At 43.1% G+C, this 21,076-nt stretch overlaps 1 protein-coding gene across 8 annotated transcripts in view; it reads left to right on the top strand.

Moving 5' to 3' along the window:
- The window catches only part of faxdc2 (fatty acid hydroxylase domain containing 2), a 104,279-nt gene that overhangs the window by 17,391 nt on the left and 65,812 nt on the right, over positions 1-21,076 (top strand). For 4 of the 8 annotated variants that reach the window (XM_063053111.1, XM_063053109.1, XM_063053110.1 and 1 more), the window contains 2 exons: positions 17,050-17,097; positions 19,952-20,055. In XM_063053111.1, coding sequence (XP_062909181.1) covers positions 17,050-17,097; positions 19,952-20,055 — 152 coding nt within the window. Of the gene's footprint in view, positions 1-17,049; positions 17,194-19,951; positions 20,056-21,076 lie in introns of all 8 variants that reach the window. The other 4 variants (XM_063053106.1, XM_063053105.1, XM_063053108.1 and 1 more) reach the window with 2 other exon arrangements.

The following is a 21,076-nucleotide window of genomic DNA, read 5'->3' on the forward strand; positions in this document are numbered from 1 at the left end:
GTAGGATTGTCGTATAGTTCCTGTATAGTTTTAATAATTGTGTCATGAAGACCAAATCTATATAAAACTCTGTAAAGACAATTCCAATTAACTGAATCAAATGCCTTTTCAGCGTCCACGCTTATCACTATTGCTTCAATTTTATTTTTTTATATGATCCATAATGTGAAGGGACCTTCATATATTGTCTTGTGTTTGGCGTTGTTGTATAAAACCTGTCTGCTCATTATGTATCAGTGTGGGTAGAAACTCTTCTAATCGTTTGGCCATGATGGAGGTAAATATTCTATAATCCACATTAAGAACAGATATTGGTCTAAATGACGCACATTCCATTTTATCCTTGCCTTCTTTCGGTATAGCTGAGATTATCGCCTCCTTCCAGCTGGGTGGCATTTGCGCCTTTCTTAGAGCCCAGTTCAGTGTGGGGAGTAAAACAGGAATTAACTCACTTCTAAACTCTTTATACCACTCTGCCGTATATCCATCTGATCCTGGTGACTTGCTTAATTTAAGTCTACTAATTGCAGTTTTTAGTTCAGCTTCAGTTATGTCAGCAGTCATCGTTCTATTTTCTTCTTTGCTTAAAGTGGGTAATTCTAAAGAATTCAGGAAGGTGTCAATCTGGGCTATGCTTCCCCCTGGAGCTTTGGAATATAGAGTTTTGTAAAACATTTTAAAAGCTTCTTGAATTTCACTTAGCTTATTTTTTATCAGTTTTGTTCTTGGATCCCTAATTCTATGAATTGTATTTTCTGTTATCTTTTTTAATCAGTTTCCACGCCAGTATTTTCATAGATTTAGATCCACTTTCATACTGTCTCTGTTTCAGAAACATTAAATTTTTTCTAATTTCTTGTGTAGCCAAACTATTAATTTCATTCCTAATATTTTAAATTTCCTCTAGTGTATCCTGGGCCAAACTCAATTTGTGTTTTTTTTCTAGTTCCTTCAGCTTATTTTGTAATTCCTTTAATGTTTTATTCCTTGTTTTTTTCTTATATGAAGATATCGCTATAATTTTCCCTCTTAAGACAGCCTTTAGAGTATCCCATAGAATGGGAGGTGAAACCTCTCCATTATCATTGAATTCTAAGTAAAGAACAATTTCTTTTTTAATTTGTTCCTTAACATAGGAATCATTGAGTAGACTTGAATTTAGTTTCCAAATAGTATTCTTTGGCTGTAGGTCAAAATCAACAGATAAATATATAGGTGCATGGTCACTTACACCTATTGTCCCAATTCCACAGGTGATTACTTTTTCTTTATCTTTTCCAAATATTATGAAATAGTCTATTCTTGTATATACAGAATGGGGGCAGAATAATGAGTGTAATCGCTTCTGTCGGGGAAAAGGTCCCTCCATATATCAATTAGACCAACATCCTCAAAGAGAGTGTTAACTTTCTTATGTAAGGACTTTGTTTCATAAGTTTTTCTATTGGAAGAACTTTGGTTGTAATTGTAAATTTAAGGCTCCCCCACATATCAAGAGACTTTCTGTTTCAATTACCGTAATATTAGTAATTTTCTGGAAGAAACTAATATCACTTCCTGGGGGTGCGTATATATTCAATAAAGTAACTGGATTTCCGTCTATATTACCCCTTACCAGAATATATCTGCCCTCCTCAACTCCCATTTCGAATACTTTTTCCAAATTTAACTTGCTTGAGATGAGAATAACAATTCCTCTTCTATGTCCTGATTTATATGAGGAGAAAAACAAATTAGTGAAGCCGATTCTCTTTAATTCTCCATGCTCATTATCACTTAAGTGAGTTTCCTGTGAATATACTATATGGGCTTGTTCTATTTTCATTTTTGATAGAATTTTACTTCATTTGATTGGATTTAACAGTCCATTGACATTAAAGGAAATGAGTTTTACTTTGTCCTTAGCCATGTGTATTTATCTGTTAGTATATCATTGAAATTTGCAGAATATGACTTAATCGATCGCTCTCACTGAATTGCAGAAGCAGTGTACCTTGCAAGCCTGACTAAAGTCCAACATAGACAATATTAACTGCCCTTCCTTCGTCTACCCTTTTTGATAGCTCTTCAAAAAATAACTCTAAAAGTTTTGTCAAGCACAACCAGCCATGCACGATAACCTGCTAAATCCTAATTAAGCTGTCTCTCCAAATTAAATAGATCCAGTCCTTCAAAATTCCCCTCAGTAACAATTCCACTACTGATACCGGGCTGTCTTGTCCTCGCTATACTTCATAAGTAATAAATGATCACCTTCCAGTCTTCAGGAAATTCATCAGTGGCTGATGATGAAGCAAGTATCTCAAATAGGGCCCCACAAGGTTTTCTCTGCCTCCCACAAAGTCTGATGATCCACTCAGTCAGGCCCCGGGGATTTACATACAATGAAATGTGTTGTTTCTGTCAAATCAAATCAGCAAAGATTGTGCTGGAGAGTCCGCAAGTGAAGTCGCGCTTCCAGTACCAATGTAGCTTGTCCACAGCTTACTAACCCTAACCCATATGTCTTTGGAACGTGGGGGTAAGCTGGAGTACTGCGAGGAAACTGCAATCCTACAGCTGACGTTGTAAAACAATGTGCTACCTACTGTGCTACCCAATCAACCCTAATTCCCCTAAAACTAGCCCAGGACACTAACTTGTGCGACCCAATCAACCCTAATTCCCCTAAAACTAGCCCAGGACACTAACTTGTGCGACCCAATCAACCCTAATTCCCCTAAAACTAGCCCAGGACACTAACCTGTGGACCTGTTCTGACCTTTTCTATCATCCAAAACTAATGTTGAAATATTTAAAAGAAAGTTGCCACACAAGACGATAGGGTGGTTAAGAAAGTGTTTGGTGTGTTGGCCTTCATAGGTCAGGGGATTGAGTTCAAGAGCCACGAGATAATGTTGCAGCTCTATAAAATCCTGGTTAGACCACACTTGGAATGTTGTGTTCCGTTCTGGTTGTCTAATTATAGGAAGGATTTAGAAGCTTTGGAGAGGGTGCAGAGGAGATTTACCAGAATGCTGCCTGGACTAGAAAGCATGACTTAGTAAACTAGACTTTTCTCTTCCGAGTGAAGCAGGATGTGAGGGGATTTCTCAGAGATGTACAAGACGATGAGGCATAGAGTAGACAGCCAGATACTTTTTCCAAGGCAAAAATGGCTAATACAAGAGGCCGTAATTTTAAGGTGTTTGGAGGAAAGTGTGTGGTGGTGTCAGAGATAGGTATTTTACATAGAGAGTGCATAGAACGGCTTCATGCCAGGAGTGGTGGTAGAGACAGATACATTAGTGACATTTAAGATGCATGTTCAAAAGACAGTGCCTCAAAATGGTGGCATCTATCACTAAAGACCCACACCTTTCCCTTCTCATTACTACCATCAGAGAGGAGGTACAGGAGTCTGAAGACACACACTCACTGTTTTAGGAAAAGCTTCTTCCCCTCTGCTTTTAGATTTTTGAACAGTTCATGAACACTACCACCCTATTCCTCTTTAGTTATATGTATGTATGTATCTATCTATTGTTACTTAAAGTCATTTTTATGTCTTCCTCTACTGCTGATGGTAAGTTGATGGAAAAGATCCTGAGAGGCAGGATTTATGAACATTTAGAGAGGCATAACATGATTAGGAACAGTCAGCATGGCTTTGTCAAGGGCAGGTCCTGCCTTATGAGCCTGATTGAAATTTTTGAGGATGTGACTAAACACATTGACGAAGGTAGAGCAGTAGATGTAGTGTAAATGGATTTCAGCAAGGCATTTAATAAGGTACCTAATCCAAGGCTTATTGAGAAAGTAAGGAGGTATGGAATCTAAGAGGACATTGCTTTGTGGATCCAGAACTGGCTTGCCCACAGAAGACAAAGAGTGGTTGTAGACAGGTCATATTCTGCATGGAGGTTGGTGACCAGTGGTGTACCTCAGGGATCTGTTCTGGGACCCCTTCTCTTCATGATTTTTATAAATGACCTGGATGAGGAAGTGGAGGGATGGGTTAGTAAATTTGCTGATGACACAAAAAGGTTGGGGGTTGTGGATAGTGTGGAGGGCTGTCAGAGGTTACAGCGGGACATTGATAGGATGCAAAACTAGGCTGAGAAGTGGCAGATGGAGTTCAACCCAGATAAGTGTGAGGTGGTTCATTTTGGTAGGTCAAATATGATGGCAGAATATAGTATTAATGGTAAGACTCTTGGCAGTGCGGAGGTTCAGAGGGATTTTGGGGTCTGTGTCCTAGGACACTCAAAGCTGCTGCACGGGTTGACTGTGTGGTTAAGAAGCCATATGGTGCATTGGCCTTCATCAACCATAGGATTGAGTTTAAGAGCCGAGATAGGACCCTGGTCAGACCCCACTTGGAGTACCGTGCTCAGTTCTGGTCGCCTCACTTGAGGAAGGATGTGGAAACTGTAGAAAGGGTGCAGAGGAGATTTACAAGGAGGTTGCCTGGATTGGGGAACATGCCTTATGAGAATAGGTTGAGTGAACTTGGCCTTTTCTCCTTAGAGCGACAGAGGATGAGAGGTGACCTGATGGAGATGTATAAGATGATGAGAGGCATTGATTGTGGGGATAGCCAGAGGCTTTTTCTCAGGGCTGAAATGGCTAACACAAGGGGGCACAGTTTTAAGGTGCTTGGAAGTAGGTACAGAAGGGATGTCAGGGGTAAGTTTTTTTACACAGAGTGGTGAGTGTGTGGAATGGGCTGCCGGTGACTGTGCTGTAGTCGGATACAATAGGGTCTTTTAAGAGACTTCTGGATAGGTACATGGAGCTTAGAAAAATAGAGGGCAATGGGTAACCCCAGGTAATTTCTAAAGTAAGTACATGTTCGGCACAGCTTTGTGGGCTGAAGGGTCTGTATTGTGATGTAGGTTTACTATCTTGCTATGCTGGCACAAAGCAATAAATTTTATCTGTGATAATAAACCTGATTCAGAGTTTCTCTGTGTGAACCATTTAGACCATAAGACATAGGAGCAGAATTAAGCCATCTGGCCCAATGCGTCTGCTCCACCATACAATCATGACTGATCCTTTTTGTCTCTCCTTCTCAACCCCATCTCCCGGCCTTCTCCCTGTAACTTTTGAAGCAATGTCCAATCAAGAATCTATCAATCTCTGCCTTAAATATATCCAACGAGCTGGCCTCCAAAGCTGCCTGTGGTAACAAATTCCACAAATTCACCACCCTCCGGCTAAAGAAATTTCTTCGTATTTCTGTTCTGAGGCTGTGCCCTCTTGTCCCAGACTCCCCCATTATGGGCAACATCCTTTCCACATCTACCATTTCTAGGCCTTTCAACATTCGAAAGGATTCAATGAGATTCAATCATCCTTCTAAATACCAGCAAGTACAGACCCAGAGCCATCAAACGTTCCTCGTACTATAACCGTTTCATTCCCGGAATTGTCCTCGTGAGCCTCCTCTGGACCCTCTCCAATGCCAGCATGTCTTTTCTAAGATGAGCCCAAAACTGTTCACAATACTCAAGGTGAGGCCCCACTAGTGCCTTATAAAGCTTCAGCATCACATCCCTGCTCTTGTATTCATTACCTCTTGAAATGATTGCTGACATTGCATTTGTCTTCCTCACCACCGACTCAACCTGCAAGTTAACCATTAGGGTGTTCTGCATAAGGACTCCCAAGTCCCTTTACACCTAACTTTAGGATTTTCTCCCCGTTTGGAAAATAATTTGCACATTTATCTCTTTTACTAAAGTGCATGACCATGGATTTTCCAACATTACATTTCATTTGCCATTCTCTTGCCTGTTTTCCTCATCTGTCCAAGTCCTTCTGCAACCTACCTATTTCCTCAACACTACCTGCCCTTGCACCAATTTTTGTATCATCTGTAAGTTTGACAACAAAGCCAACTATGCCATCATTTAAATTATTAATATTAATCATAAAAAGAAGTGGTCCCAGCACCAGCCCCTGTGGAAAGCCACTGGTCGCTGGCAGCCAACCAGAAAAGGATCCTTTTATTCCCACTCCTAACAATCAGCCAATGCTTTAACTATGCCAGTAACTTTCCTGTAATACCATGGGCTCTTAGCCTGGCAAGTAGCCTCATATGTGGCACCTTATCAAAGGCCTTCTGAAAGTCCAAATATATACCATCCGTTGCATCCCCTTTATCTATCCTAATTGTAGTCTCCTCAAAGAATTCCAATAGGTTCGTCAGGCAGGATTTTCCCTTAAGGAAACCATGCTGACTTTGTCTTGTCTTGTCCTGTGTCGCCAAGTACTCCATAACCTCATCCTTAACAATTGACTCCAAAATCTTCCCAAACACTGAGGTCAATCTAACTAGTCTATAATTTCCTTTCTGCTGCCTTCCTCCTTTCTTAAAGAGTGAAGTGACATTTGCAATTTTCCAGTCCTCTGGCACCATGCCAGAGTCCAATAATTTTGGGAGGTAAGTACTAATGCCTCCACAATCTCTACCGCTACATCTTTCAGAACCCTAGGGTGCACTTTATCTGGCCTGGGTGACTTATGTACCCTTAGGTCTTTCAACTTTTCAAGCATCTTCTCCCTTGTAATATTAACTGCACTCACTTCTTTTCCATTACACCCTTCAACACCTGGCACACTGCTGGTGTATTCCACAGTGAAGACTGATGCAAAATACTCATTTAGTTTATTTGCCATCTCCTTGTCCCCTGTCATTATTTCTGCAGCCTCACTATCGAGCAGTCCTATATCCACGCTCATCTCTCTCTTTCATATACTTGAAAAAGCTTTCACTATCCACTTTGATATTGTTTGCTAACTTGCTTTCATATTTTATCCTTTCCCTCCTAATGATTCTTTTAGTTGCTCCCTGTAGGTTTTTAAAAGCTTCCCAATCCTCTGTATTCCCACTAATTTTTGCTTTGTTGTATGCCCTCTCTTTTGCTTTTACATTAGTTTTGACTTACCTTGTCAACCATGGTTGTACTATTTTGCCATTTGAATATTTCTTTGTTTTTGGAATACATCTATCCTGTACCTTCCTCATTTTTCCCTGAAAGTTGAGCCATTGCTGCTCTGCTGACAACTCTGGCAGCATCTCCTTCCAATTTACTTTAGCCAACTCTTCTCTCATACCACTGTAATTTCCTATACTGCTGTGTCAGACTTTACTTTCTCCCTATCAAATTTCAAGTTGGACTCAATTATATTGTGATCACTGCCTCCTAAGGGTTCTATTACCTTAAGCTCACTTGGATGCCCATTAAAACCCCTCACTCTACCCTTAAATCTTTAGTTTTAGGCACCCCTACCATGAGATATGGATTCTGACTACCCACCGGATCTATGCACATCTCACTTCCATCATGTATTCTTCACTCCAGTGAAAATAGACCCAGTTCATTCAGTGCTTCCAATCCTTTCTGTACTGTTCTAGGTTAATCATATCACCCCCTAGTTCTTTGGGCACTTTGTACATAGGTGGGTGACCAGTTATGGGCCTCACTGATTGAACTATTCTTGGATCTCTCTGTGAGAGTTATTCACGCTCCCAGGCAACTGGTTCTGAGGAGTTCTGTCCATCCTGATTGCCTGCCTCTCTGAAATTGCATGCCTCTTGTTGGCATTCCTGGTGAACTTACATGGAGTTCATGCTACAGCAGAGGCACTTTGCAAACATTGGGCACCACCAACTCTGATGATGGGCACCATCACAGATGAAGAAATTGCCACAGGGGCTATCTTTGTAAATAGGTTCGGTTAAGAGTATAAGACAGGAGCAGAGTTAGGCCATTCAGCCCATCGAGTCTGCTCCGCCATTCCATCATGGCTGATCCCAGATCCTGTTTTCGCCATATCCTTTGATGCCCTGACTGATAGGAAACGAGCATCTTCCATCTTAAATAGACTTGGCCTCCATTGGAGTCGGTGGCAGAGCATTCCACAGATTCACTACTGTCTGGCTAAAAAAAATTCTTCCTTAACTCTGTTTGAAAAAGTTGCCCGACAAGTTTGAGGATGTGCCTCTAGTTCGAGATATCCCCATCATAGGAAACATCCTCCCTATATCCACCCTATCTAGTCCTTTCAACATAGGGTGAGATTCAATGAGATCCCCTCCCCCGGCATTCTTCTAAATTCCAGTGAGTACAGGCAGTACTGCCAAACACTCCTTCATTCCCGGAATCATCCTCGTGAACCTCCTCTGGACTCTCTCCAATGACAACACATCCTTTCTGAGATACAGGGCCCAAAACTGTTGACAATACTCCAAGTGCAACCAGACTAGTGCCATATAAAGGTTAAACATTATCTCCTTGTTTGTATAATCTATTCCCCTTGAAATAAATGCCAACATTACATTTGCCTTCCCTACCACAGACTCAACCTGTAAATTAACCTTCTGGGAGTCTTGCACGAGGACTCCCAAGTCCCTCTGCACCTTTGATGTTTCAGCCTTCTCCCCATTTAGATAATTGTCTGCAATATTGTTCCCTTTACCAAAATGCATTATCATACAATTCCCAACAATGTATTCCATCTGCCACTTGTTTGCCATTCTTCCAATTTGTCTAAGCCCGGCTGCACACACATTGCTTCCTCAGCACTACCTACCCCTCCACCTATCTTCGTATCATCTGCAAACTTTGCCACAAAGCCATCAATTCCATTATTCAAATCATTGACAAACATTGTGAAAAGTAGCAGTCCCAATACTGACACCTGAAGATCACACCACTCATCACTGGCAGCCTACCAGATAAGGCCCCTTTTATTCCCACTCACTGCCTCCTGCCTGTCAGCCATTCCACTATCCATGCCAGTATCTTTCCTGTGACGTAACAGGATTTTATCTGGTTAAGCAGTTTCGTGTGTGGCACCTTATCAAATGCCTTTTGCTAATTCAAATAAATGACATCCACTGCCTCTCCTTTGTCCACTCTGTTTACTATTTCCTCGAAGAAATCTAACAGATTTGCCAGCTAAGATTTCCCTTCACAGAAACTATGCTGACTTTGACTCATTGTTATCTTAAGTCTCCAAGTACCCCAGAACCTCACCCTTAATGATAGACTCAAACACTTTCCTAACCACTGAGGTTCGGCTAATTGGCCTATAATTTCCTTTCTCCCTTAAAGAGTGGAGTGACATTTGCAATCTTCCAGCCCTCCGGGACCATGCCTGAATCAAGTGATTCTTGAAAGATCATGACCAATGCATCTTTTATCTCTTCAGCAACCTCTCTCAGGACTCTAGGATGTAGTCCATCTAGTCCAGGAGATTTATCCACTCCAAGACTTTTGAGTTTGCCTAAAACTTTTTTTCTATGTAATAGCAATGGCACTCACTCCTGCTCCCTGACAGTCACAGATCTCTGGCACACTGCTAGTGTCTTCCACAGCGAAGACAGATGCAAAGTACCCATTAGGTTCATCTGCCATTTCTTTGTCCCCCTATTACTACCTCAAATGCATCATTTTCCAGTGGTCCAATATCAACTCTCATATGCCTTTTACTCTGTACATGACCGTAAATATCGTAGTATCCTGCTTTATATTTGGCACAGCTTTGTGGGTCGAAGGGCCTCTGTTGTGCTGTAGGATTTCTGTGTTTCTATATTATCAACTAATTTGCCCTCGTAGTTCATCTTTTCCCTTCTTGTAGTTCTTTTAGTTGGCTTTTGTTGGATTTTAAAAGCTTCCCAATCATCCAACTTTCCACTCACTTTTGCTACCTTATATGCCCTTTCCTTGGCTTTTATGCAGTCCTTAACTTCCTTTGTCAGCCACAGTTGCCTACCCCTGCCATTTGGGAACTACTACTTCTGTACTGCATATCTATCCTGCGCCTTGTGAGCTATTCCCAGAAACTTCAGCCACCTCTGCTCTGTCCTCATCCCAGCCAATAACCCCCTCCAATCCACTTGGGCAAGCTCCTGTTTCATGCCTCTGTAATGCCCTTTATTCCATTGCAATGTGAGTTATGCTTCTCCCTCTCATATTGTAGTATAAATTCAATCTTGTTATGATCACTGCCTCCAAAGGTTCCTTTACATTACGCGCACTAATAAGATCTGGGCTATTACATAGCACCCAATCTAAGATAGCCTTTCCCGGAGTAGGCTCAAGTACAAGCAAAAAAAGCTATTTTGTCAAAGGCCTTACTGAAGTCCATATAGACAACATCCACCGCTTTACCCTCGTCAACATTCCTAGTAACCTCTTCAAAAAATTCAATAAGATACGTCAAACATGACCTTCCACACACAAATCTGTGTTGACTGTTCCTAATCAGACCCTGTCTATCCAGATAATTATATATACCATGTCTAAGAATACCTTCCATCAATTTACCCACCACTGACGTCAAACTCACAGGCCGATAGTTGCTAGGTTTACTCTTAGAACCCTTTTTAAACAATGGAACAACATGAGCAATACGCCAATCCTCTGGCACCATCCCTGTTTCTAATGACATTTGAAATATTTCTATCAGAGCCCCTGCTATTTCCACACTAACTTCCCTCAATGTCCTAGGGAATATCCTGTCAGGACCCGGAGACTTATCCACTTTTATATTCCTTAAAAGCTCTAGTACTACTACTTCTTTAATCATCATAGTTTCCATAACTTCCCTACCTGTTTCCCTTATCTTACACAATTCAATATCCTTCTCCTTAGTGAATACCAAAGAAAATAAATTGTTCAGAATCTCCCCCATCTCTTTTGGCTCCACACATAGCCATCCACTCTGATTCTCTAAGGGACCAATTTTATCCCTCACTATCCTTTTACTACTAATATAACGGTAGAAACCCTTGGGATTTATTTTCACCTTACTTGCCAAAACAATCTCATATCTTCTTTTAGCTTTTCTAATTTCGTTCTTAAGATTTTTTTTTACATTCTTTATATTCCACGAGCACCTCATTTACTCCATGCTGTCTATATTTATTGTAGATCTCTCTCTTTTTCCGAACCAACTTTCCAATATCCCTTGAAAACCATGGCTCTCTCAAACTTTTAACCTTTCCTTTCAACCTAACAGGAACATAAAGATTCTGTACTCTCAAAATTTCACCTTTAAATGACCTCCATTTCTCTATTACATCATTCACATAAAACAAATTGTTCCAATCCACTCCTTCTAAATCCTTTTGCATCTCCTCAAAGTTAGTCTTTCTCCAATCAAAAATCTCAACCTTGGGTCCAGACCTATCCTTCTCCATAATTATATTGAAACTAATAGCATTGTGATCACTGGACCCGAAGTGCTCCCCAACACATACCTCCATCACCTGACCTATCTCATTCCCTAACAGGAGATCCAACACTGCCCCTTCTCTAGTTGGTACCTCTGTGTATTGCTGCAGAAAACTATCCTGCACACATTTTACAAACTCCAAACCATCCAGCCCTTTTATAATATGGGCTTCCCAGTCTATGTGTGGGAAAATTAAAATCTCCCACAATCACAACCTTGTGCTTACTACAAATATTGCTATCTCCTTACAAATTTGCTCCTTCAATTCTCGCTCCCCACTTGGTGGTCTATAATACACCCCTTTAAGAGTTACTTCACCTTCCCCATTCTTCAATTCCACCCAAATAGCCTCCCTAGACGAGCCCTCTAATCTATCCTGCCAGAGCACTGCTGTGATATTTTCTCTGACAAGCAATGCAACACCTCCCCCTCTTGTCCCTCCGATTCTATCACACCTGAAGCAATTAAATCCAGGAATATTTAGTTGCCAATCACACCCTCCCTGTAACCATGTTTCACGAATAACTGCCACATCATACTTCCAGGTATCAATCCATGCTTTAAGCTCATCCACCTTTCTTATAATGCTCCTAGCATTAAAATAAATGCATTTAAGAAATTTTCCACCTCTTACTCTCTGTTTATCAGTAACAGTGCAAACAACTTTACTATTTTCTTTTTCTTCCTTCTTCTCTACCTCTGTTCCTACACTCTGGTTTCCCTCCTCCCTCGTATCTAGTTTAAATCCACCGGAGCCTTTCTAGCAAACCTACCTGCAGGAATTATTTGTCCCCCTCCAGTTCAGATGTAGACCGTCCCGCTGGAACACGTCCCACCTTTCCTGGAAAACTGTCCAATTATCTATCAGTCTGAAGCCCTCCCTCCTGCACCATGCCTTCAGCCACGTGTTGATCTGCACTATCTTAGTATTTCTAAACCCGCCTGCACGCGGCACTGGTAGCAATCCTGAGATTGCTATCCTGGAGGTCCTGTCCTTTAACTTGGCGCATAACTCCCTAATCTCACTTTTCAGGACCTCCTCACTCTTCCTACCCATGTCATTGGTCCCTACATGGACCACGACATCCGGCTGCTCACCCTCCCTCTTGAAAATACCGAGAAATCGATCCGCGATATCGTGGACCTTGGCACCAGGGAGACAACAGACCATCTGGGATTCTCGATCTCTTCCACAGAACCTCTTATCTGTCCCCTAACTATCGAATCCCCTGTCACTACTGCTCTCCTCTTTTCCCTCCTTCCCTTCTGAGTTGAGGGTCCCATCTCGGTGCCAGAGATGCAACCACTGCAACTTGTCCCTGGTAGGTTGACCCCATCAACAGTATCCAAAAATTGCGGAGAAGAGTACAGAGGCCCAGGTTCTGTAACTTCTCAATCAGGATTGTGGGAACGATGGTATTAAATGCTGAGCTATAGTTGATGAACAGCATTCTGACGTAGGTGTTTGTGTTGTCCAGATGGTCTAAAGTCGTGTGAAGAGCAATTGAGATTGTGTCTGCCATTTACCTATTGTGGCGATAGGCAAAACGCAATGGGTCCAGGTCTTTGCTGAGGCAGGAGTTCAGTCTAGTTATGACCAAACTCTCAAAGTATTTCGTCACTGTAGATGTGAGTGCTACCATAAGACCATAAGACAAAGGAGCAGAAGTCGGCCATTCGGCCCATCGAGTCTGCTCCGCCATTTTATCATGAGCTGACCCATTCTCCCATTTAGTCCCACTCCCCCGCCTTCTCACCGTAACCTTTGATGCCCTGGCTACTCAGATAACTATCAATCTCTGCCTTAAATACACCCAATGACTTGGCCTCCACTGCTGCCCGTGGCAACAAATTCCATAGATTCACCACCCTCTGACTAAAAAAATTTCTTTGCATTTCTGTTCTGAATGGGCGCCCTTCAATCCTTAAGTCATGCCCTCTCGTACTAGACTCCCCCATCATGGGAAACAACTTTGCCACATCCACTCTGTCCATGCCTTTCAACATTCGAAATGTTTCTATGAGGTCTCCCCTCATTCTTCTAAACTCCAAGGAATACAGTCCAAGAGCGGACAAACCTTCCTCATATGTTAACCCTCTCATGCCCGGAATCATTCTAGTGAGTCTTCTCTGTACCCTCTCCAACGTCAGCACATCCTTTCTTAAATAAGGAGACCAAAACTGCCCACAGTACTCCAAGTGAGGTCTCACCAGCGCCTTATAGAGCCTCAACATCACCCTAATGCTTCTATACTCTATTCCTCTAGAAATGAATGCCAACATTGCATTCGCCTTCTTCACTACTGACTCAACCTGGAGGTTAACTTTAAGGGTATCCTGTACGAGGACTCCCAAGTCCGTTGCATCTCCGAACTTTGAATTCTTTCCCCATTTAAATAATAGTCTGCCCGTTTATTTTTTCTGCCAAAGTGCATAACCATACACTTTCCAACATTGTACTTCATTTGCCACTTCTCTGCCCATTCTTCCAATCTATCCAAGTCTCTCTGCAGACTCTCCGTTTCCTCAGCACTACCGGTCCCTCCACCTATCTTCGTATCGTCAGCAAACTTAGCCACAAAGCCATCTATTCCATATTCCAAATCGTTGATGTACAATGTAAAAAGAAGTGGCCCCAACACGGACCCCTGTGGAACACCACTGGTAACCGGCAGCCAACCAGAATAGGATCCCTTTATTCCCACTCTCTGTTTCCTGCCAATCAGCCAACACTCTATCCATGTATGTAACTTTCCTGTAATTCCATGGGCTCTTATCTTGTTAAGTAGCCTCGTGTGGCACCTTGTCAAAGGCCTTCTGAAAATGCAAATATACAACATCCACTGCATCTCCCTTGTCTAGCCTACTGGTAATTTCCTCAAAAAATTGTAATAGGTTTGTCAGGCAGGATTTTCCTTTAAGGAATCCATGCTGAGTTCTGCCTATCTTGTCATATGCCTCCAGGTACTCCGTAACCTCATCCTTGACCATCGACTCTAACAACTTCCCAACCACTGATGTCAAGCTAACAGGTCTATAATTTCCTTTTTGCTTCCTTGCCCCCTTCTTAAATAGCGGAGTGACATTTGCAATCTTCCAGTCCTCCGGAACCATGCCAGAATCTATCGACTTTTGAAAGATCATCGCTAATACCTCCGTAATCTCCACAGCTACTTCCTTCAGAACACGCAGGTGCATTCCATCTGGTCTGGGAGATTTATCTATCTTTCGGCTATTCAGCTTCCTGAGTACTTTCTGTGTTGTAATTGTGACTGCGCACACTTCCCTGCCACCCTTGAGTGTCCAGTATATTGCTGATGTCTTGCTCAGTGAAGACTGATACAAAATACTCGTTCAGTTCCTCTGCCATCTCCTTATCTCCCATTACAATTTCTCCAGCAGCATTTTCTATCGGTCCTATATCTACTCTCACCTGTCTTTTACTCTTTATATACTTGAAAAAGCTTTTAGTATCCTCTTTGATATTATTTGCTAGCTTCCTTTCATAGTTAATCTTTTCCCTCTTAATGACCTTCTTGGTTTCCTTTTGTAAGATTTTAAAAACTTCCCAATCCTCTGTCTTCCCACTAATTTTTGCTTCCTTGTATGCCCTCTCCTTTGCTTTAACTTTGGCTTTGACTTCTCTTGTCAACCACAGTTGCATCCTTTTTCCACTTGAAAATTCCTTCTTTTTTGGAATATACCTGTCTTGCACCTTCCTCACTTCTCGCATAAACTCCAGCCACTGCTGCTCTGCCATCCTTCCCACCAGTGTCCCTTTCCAGTCAACTTTGGCCAGTTCCTCTCTCATGCCACTGTAATTTCCCTTACTCCACTGAAATACCGACACATCAGATTTCGGCTTCTCTTTTTCAAATTTCACAGTGAACTCAATCATGTTATGATCACTGTCTCCTAAGGGTTCCTTCAACTCAATCTCTGTAATCACCTCCGGTTCATTACACAATACCCAATCCAGTACAGCCGATCACCTAGTGGGCTCAACAACAAGCTGTTCTAAAAAGCCATCTCGCAGACATTCTACAAATTCTGTCTGTTGAGATCCAGTGCCGACCTGATTTTCCCAATCCACTCGCATGTTAAAATCCCCCACAATTATCATAACACTGCCCTTCTGACAAGCCTTTTCTATTTCCAGTTGTAATTTGTAGTCCACATCCCTGCAGCTGTTTGGAGTCCTATAAATAACTGCCATCAGGGTCCTTTTACCCCTGCTATTTCTTAGCTCAACCCATAAAGATTCTGCACCTTCCGATCCTATATCACCTCTTTCTAATGATTTAATATCATTTCTTACCAATAAAGCCACGCCTCCCCCTCTGCCTACCTGCCTATCCTTCCGATACACCATGTATCCTTGGACGTTCAGTTCCCAGAGACATGCATCCTTTAGCCAGGTGCTACCGGGCAATAGACATCAAGGCAGCACACATTATTTTTCTTAGGCGCTGGTATAATTGTTGCCTTTTTGAAGCAAGTGGGAACTTCCGCAGGTAGTAGTGAGAGGTTGAAGATTTCCTTGAATACTCCCGCTAGCTGGTTGGCATAGGTTTTCAGAGCCTTACCAGGTACTCCATTGGGACCTTCCACCTTGAGAGGGTTCACCCTCTTTAAAGACAGCCTAACATCGGCCTCCGAGACAGAGATCACAGTGTCATTGGGTGCAGCAGGAATCTTCACAGGTGTAGTTGTGTTCTCCCTTTCAATGTGGGCATAGAAGGCATTGAGTTCCTCTCCTAGTGAAGCATCACTGCAATTTATGCTACTGAGTTTTGCTTTGTCGGAAGTAATGTCTTGCAAACTCTGCCAGAGTTGTCGTACATCCAATGTCGCCTCCAACCTCATTTGAAGTTGTCTCTTCGCCCTTGAAATAGCCCTCCGCAAAGCATACCTGGTTTTCTGGTACAGGCCTGGGTCGTCAGACTTGAATGCCATAGATCTAGCCTTCAGCAGACAACGTACCTCCTGGTTCATCCACGGCTTTTGGTTTGGGAATGTACAGTGAGTCTTTGTAGGCACACACTCATCCACACAGGTTTTAATGAAGTCAGTAACAACTGCAGCATACTCATCCAGGTTCGAAGATGAATCCCTGAATATAGTCAAGTTCACAGATTCAAAGCAGTCCTGTAGGCACTCCTGTGCTTCACTTGTCCAAACCTTCGTGGTCCTCACTGCTGGTGCTGCAGTCTTCAGTCTCTGCCTATACTCAGGGAGTAGAAGTACAGCCAGGTGTCAAACTTCCTGAAGTGAGGGCGTGGAATAGCACTGTAGGCATTCTTGATGGTGGTGTAGTAATGGTCCAGTGTGTTGCTTCCTTATTGCAAGTGATCTGTTGATGGTAATTGCTTAGTAATTGTTTTTTTGACTGTCCTGGTTAAAATCACTCAAAACAATGATGAAGGCATTAGGATGTGCTGTTTTGTGCATGTTGATCCCATTGCTCAGATCATCTAAAGCTTGATGGACATTGGCCTGAGGTGTAATGTATACTGCTACCAAAATGTCCCTGGAGAACTCCCGTGGTAAGTAAAAAGGATGGCATTTAACTGCTAGATATCTCAGCTCTGGTGAGCAGAATTGGGACAGCTTTGATATATTTGTGCACCAAGAAGAGTTAGTGATGAAGCATACTCCTCTACCTCTGCTTTTGAGAGACTCTATAGATCTATCCTGACGGTGTATAGTAAACCCGTCAATCTGGATCGCTGAATCCTGGTTAACCAGGAAACAACGGACACACGCAGATCTTTAAACCTGACTGAACAAATAATGCATGTACTTTCTATTTCTCAGATGCAAGATCGGGGAGAGGAGGCTGATTGTACAGCACCACGGAGGCAGGTACAAGACTGGGGAGAGGAGTCTGATTTTACAGAGCCACAGGGGCAGGTACAAGATTGGGGAGAGGAGTCTGATTGTACAGCACCACAGAGGCAGGTACAAGAACACTTCTGTGTTGTAAGAATCATTAAGTTTATAACACAGAAACAGCCCTTCAGACCATCATCTTTGTGCTAACCTTTGTACTTCTCTATACTTATACAGTTTGACCCTATGAGGTTAGTGGCCTTCTATGTCTTGGTTATTCAAGTGCTTGTCCGAACACCTCACTGATGTTGTAATATTTCTACCATCAGCCCGTCCTCTGGTGGAACATTCCAGACATCAGACCTGACCCTTCTGCACTTTGTAGCCATCTCCAGCACCGGGTGGAAAGTTTCTTTCCATCTGCTCTACCTTCTTCTCATGATTTTATATATTTCTATCAGATCATGGCTCCAACCCCTTCACTCCAGGGAAAACAATCTCCCAGCTTATAGACCAGGTACAGGTGGAAGGAATTTGTTCAAACTCTTATTGTGGTCAGCACATATGTCGTGGATTGGAGGACCTGTTCCTGTGCTATGTAATCTCCTTGACCCCAGCAATATCCTGGTGAATCTCCTCTGGACCATCTCCTGTATGGTCACATCCTTCCTTTAGTGCTGTCAATAGAAACTGCACACAGGACTCCAAGTGTGGCCAAACCAGTATATTATGAAATTTTAACATGATTCCTTAACTGTCAAGTCAAACATGCCATCATCTTTACCCTGTTGCCAGTTTCAATGAACTATGGACTTGGACATCAAGATCCCCCTATTTATCAGTGTTTCTTCGGGCCCCACTGTTTATGGTATCTGTCCTACTCCTATTTGACTTTCCAGAATTGCATCATCTCACGCTTGTCTAGATTAAATTCCACCTGTCCTAGCTCTGCCCATCGCTCCTGCTGATCTACACCATAGCCTTGGGCAATCTTTGCTATTCACCAATTTGCGTGTCATCTGCAAACTTAATAATCATGTATTGTCAGTATATAACAAACATAAGGTCACATTTCTATAATCTGAAAAGTATCCCACTACCACCCTCTGCCACGGCAATTTAGGATTCCATTTTTTTGGATCCCATATACTTTATTGTCCTTAACCAACCTAATGCAGGATCTTGTCAAAGGCCTACGAAAAGTCAAAGCAGACAATATCTATGGCTCTGCCCTCATCGATCTTCTCAAATAACTCTACAAAATTTCTCATTGTTAAGCCAAGATTGCTATGCTGACTAAGCTTGGCACAACGTCATGGTCTGAAGGGCTTGTATTGTGGTGTACAGTTCTATTTTCTATCTCCAAGCAGTTCCTTCCTCTGTTAGATTTTTTTTCTAATAATGTCATTACCACGGATCTAAAGCTCAGAGCTTTTAGTTTCATAGATCATCACTGCTGCCCATCTTGAGTAAAAGAACAATGTTGGCAATTGTCCAGTCTTCTGGTACCTGTGGTCATTGAAGGCTTTAAATTATCAATCTGAGTGCCAGAAATCTGCTCCCTTGCAGAAGAAAGTGGTGCAAGGTTAGTGTGCAGAGGAAAGATTTTTGGGATGTGCTAGGGAAAGGTTTGTGGATTACAGTGTTGTGTCAGTTAGATTTCTGGAGGATGGGATTTCTGTGATAGAGCTTTGGGGGTATGTGTTGTTGAGCTGTGATCTTAGGTGAGTTGCCGCATGTGCGGTGTGGTGGAGAGAGGTGCAGTGGAACAGGGTTATTTCAGGGGTACAGTGTTGGTTCATTTTGCTTTGAATATCGAGGGGGTTATTTCTGTGGCACGGGGGTACAGTGGGGGTTATGTCTGAGATGTGGGGGTGAGGTGGGAGTTATTTCTGGGGTATGGGTGCTGTGGGGTTATTTCAGGTATGGGGATGCGGTGGGGCGAGTTCTGGTCTACGGGGAGGAGGTGGGGCTGTTTCTTGTGTACAGGGGTGTGGTGGGGGCTATTTCTGGGGTGCGGGGACATGGTGGAGGCTATTTCTGGGCTACGGGGGCATGGCGGGGGATGTTTCTGGTGTACAGGGGTGTAGTTGGGGCTATTTCTGGGCTATGGGGGCATGGTGCGGGCTATTTCTGGGCTACGGGGGTTCAGCAGGGGACTCGATTTAGGGGCACGGGGGTGTCACGGGTCTAGTTCCTGGGGTATGGGGGTGCAGTGGATGTTACTTCTGTGGTATGTGTTTGAGATGGGGACTATTTCTGGGGTACGGGGGTGCAGTGGATGTTACTTCTGTGGTATGTGTTTGAGATGGGGACTATTTCTGGGGTACGGGGGTGCGGTGGGGACTATTTCTCATGTATGGGGGTGCGGTGGGTGTTATTTCTGGGCTACGGGGATGCGGCTGGGATTATTTCTGGTACACGGGGGTACGGTAGGGGTTATTTCTGGGCTACGTGGGTGAGGCAGGGCTGTTCCTGGGGTATAGGGGATGCAGTGGGGGTTATTTCTGGGGTTCATGGGTGTAAGAGGGGCTAGTTTGTGGTACGTGGGCATGGTGGATTTATTTCTGGAGTATGGGGTGCGGCGGGGGCTTTTTATGGGGTATGGGGTGCGGTGGAGGCCGTTTCTGGGGTACGGGGTGCAGGGTGTGATGGGCTCTTTCTGCAATACAGGGGGGTGCAATGGGGACTATTTCTGGGGTACAGGGGTGTGGTGGGGTTTACCTCTGGGGTGCGGGGGTGCTGTGGGGATTATTTTTGGGGTTTGGTTGTGGTCTCTGGAGTATGGTGAAGGTTATTTTTGGGGTATGGGCTGTGGTGGGGGGTTATTTATATGGTGTAGTGAGGTTGCTAAAATGATTGATGTTTGGTGCACTGTCATTTGAAGCCTCATCTACAGGAGAGATGTGTTTGGGATTCGGTGAAGAAAGCAACCTTTATTCTGGGATCTGGACTCTTCGTGTTTGCAGCATTTCGGAACTCGGTGACTTGGTAAGTTAACAGTGTGGGATAAGACCATATGTCCGTAAGACATAGGAGCAGAATAGGCCATTCAGCCCATTGAGTCTGCTCCACCATTCCATCATGGCTGATCCTGATTCCACTCAGCCCCATACATCTGCCTTCTCGCCATAACCTTTGATGTCCTGACCGATCAGGAAATGATCATCTTCCACCTTAAGTATACAAATGTGGTCTGGCTAGTATCTTATAAAGCCTCAGCATTATCTCCTTGCTCATATATTCTATTCCCCTTGAAATAAATGGCAACATTGCATTTCCTTCTTACCACAGACTCAACCTCTAAATTAACCTTCTGGGCGTCTTGCACAAAGACTCCCAAGTCCCTCTGCACCTCTGATGTTTGAACCTTCTCCTTATTTAAATAATAGTCTACTGTTGTTCATTTTGCCAAAATGCATTATCGTACATTTACCAACACTGTATTTCATCGCGACTTTTTTGCCCTTGCTTCCAATTTGTCTAATTCCAGCTGCAATTGCATTGCTTCCTCAGCACTACCTACCCCTCCACCTATCTTCATATCATCCACAGACTTTGCCACAAAGCCATCAATTCCACTATCTAAATTATTGACAAACAATGTGAAAAGAAGTGGTCCCAATACTGACCCCTGAGGAACACCTCTAGTCACCGGCAGCCAACCAGAAATCATCACACATTAGTGCTGCTATTACACATTCCACCCACTAATAGCCCATCCAGAAACTAATATGGCAGCTGGATGGGAACCAGGATGATAGAGCTGAGCACGAGCCAGCAGGTTTATGATAGGTGTGTAACGCTCAGCTATATTGGCTCGTATCTATCCAGGGGAAACCCCGTCTGCTGCCCACCTTGTCTCCGTTGATGTCGGTTGCTGTACAACTGACACCTGATTCAGCTTCAAACATCAATCATCAGCCCGCACACAATGTACGTTTTACCAATTACACTTTATAGATATTACTAAGTCTATGAGATTAATAGAAGTTCAATACAAAAAAGGAAT

This window comes from Mobula hypostoma, chromosome 7 (genome assembly GCF_963921235.1).
Source record: "Mobula hypostoma chromosome 7, sMobHyp1.1, whole genome shotgun sequence".
Lineage (NCBI taxonomy): Eukaryota > Metazoa > Chordata > Chondrichthyes > Myliobatiformes > Myliobatidae > Mobula > Mobula hypostoma.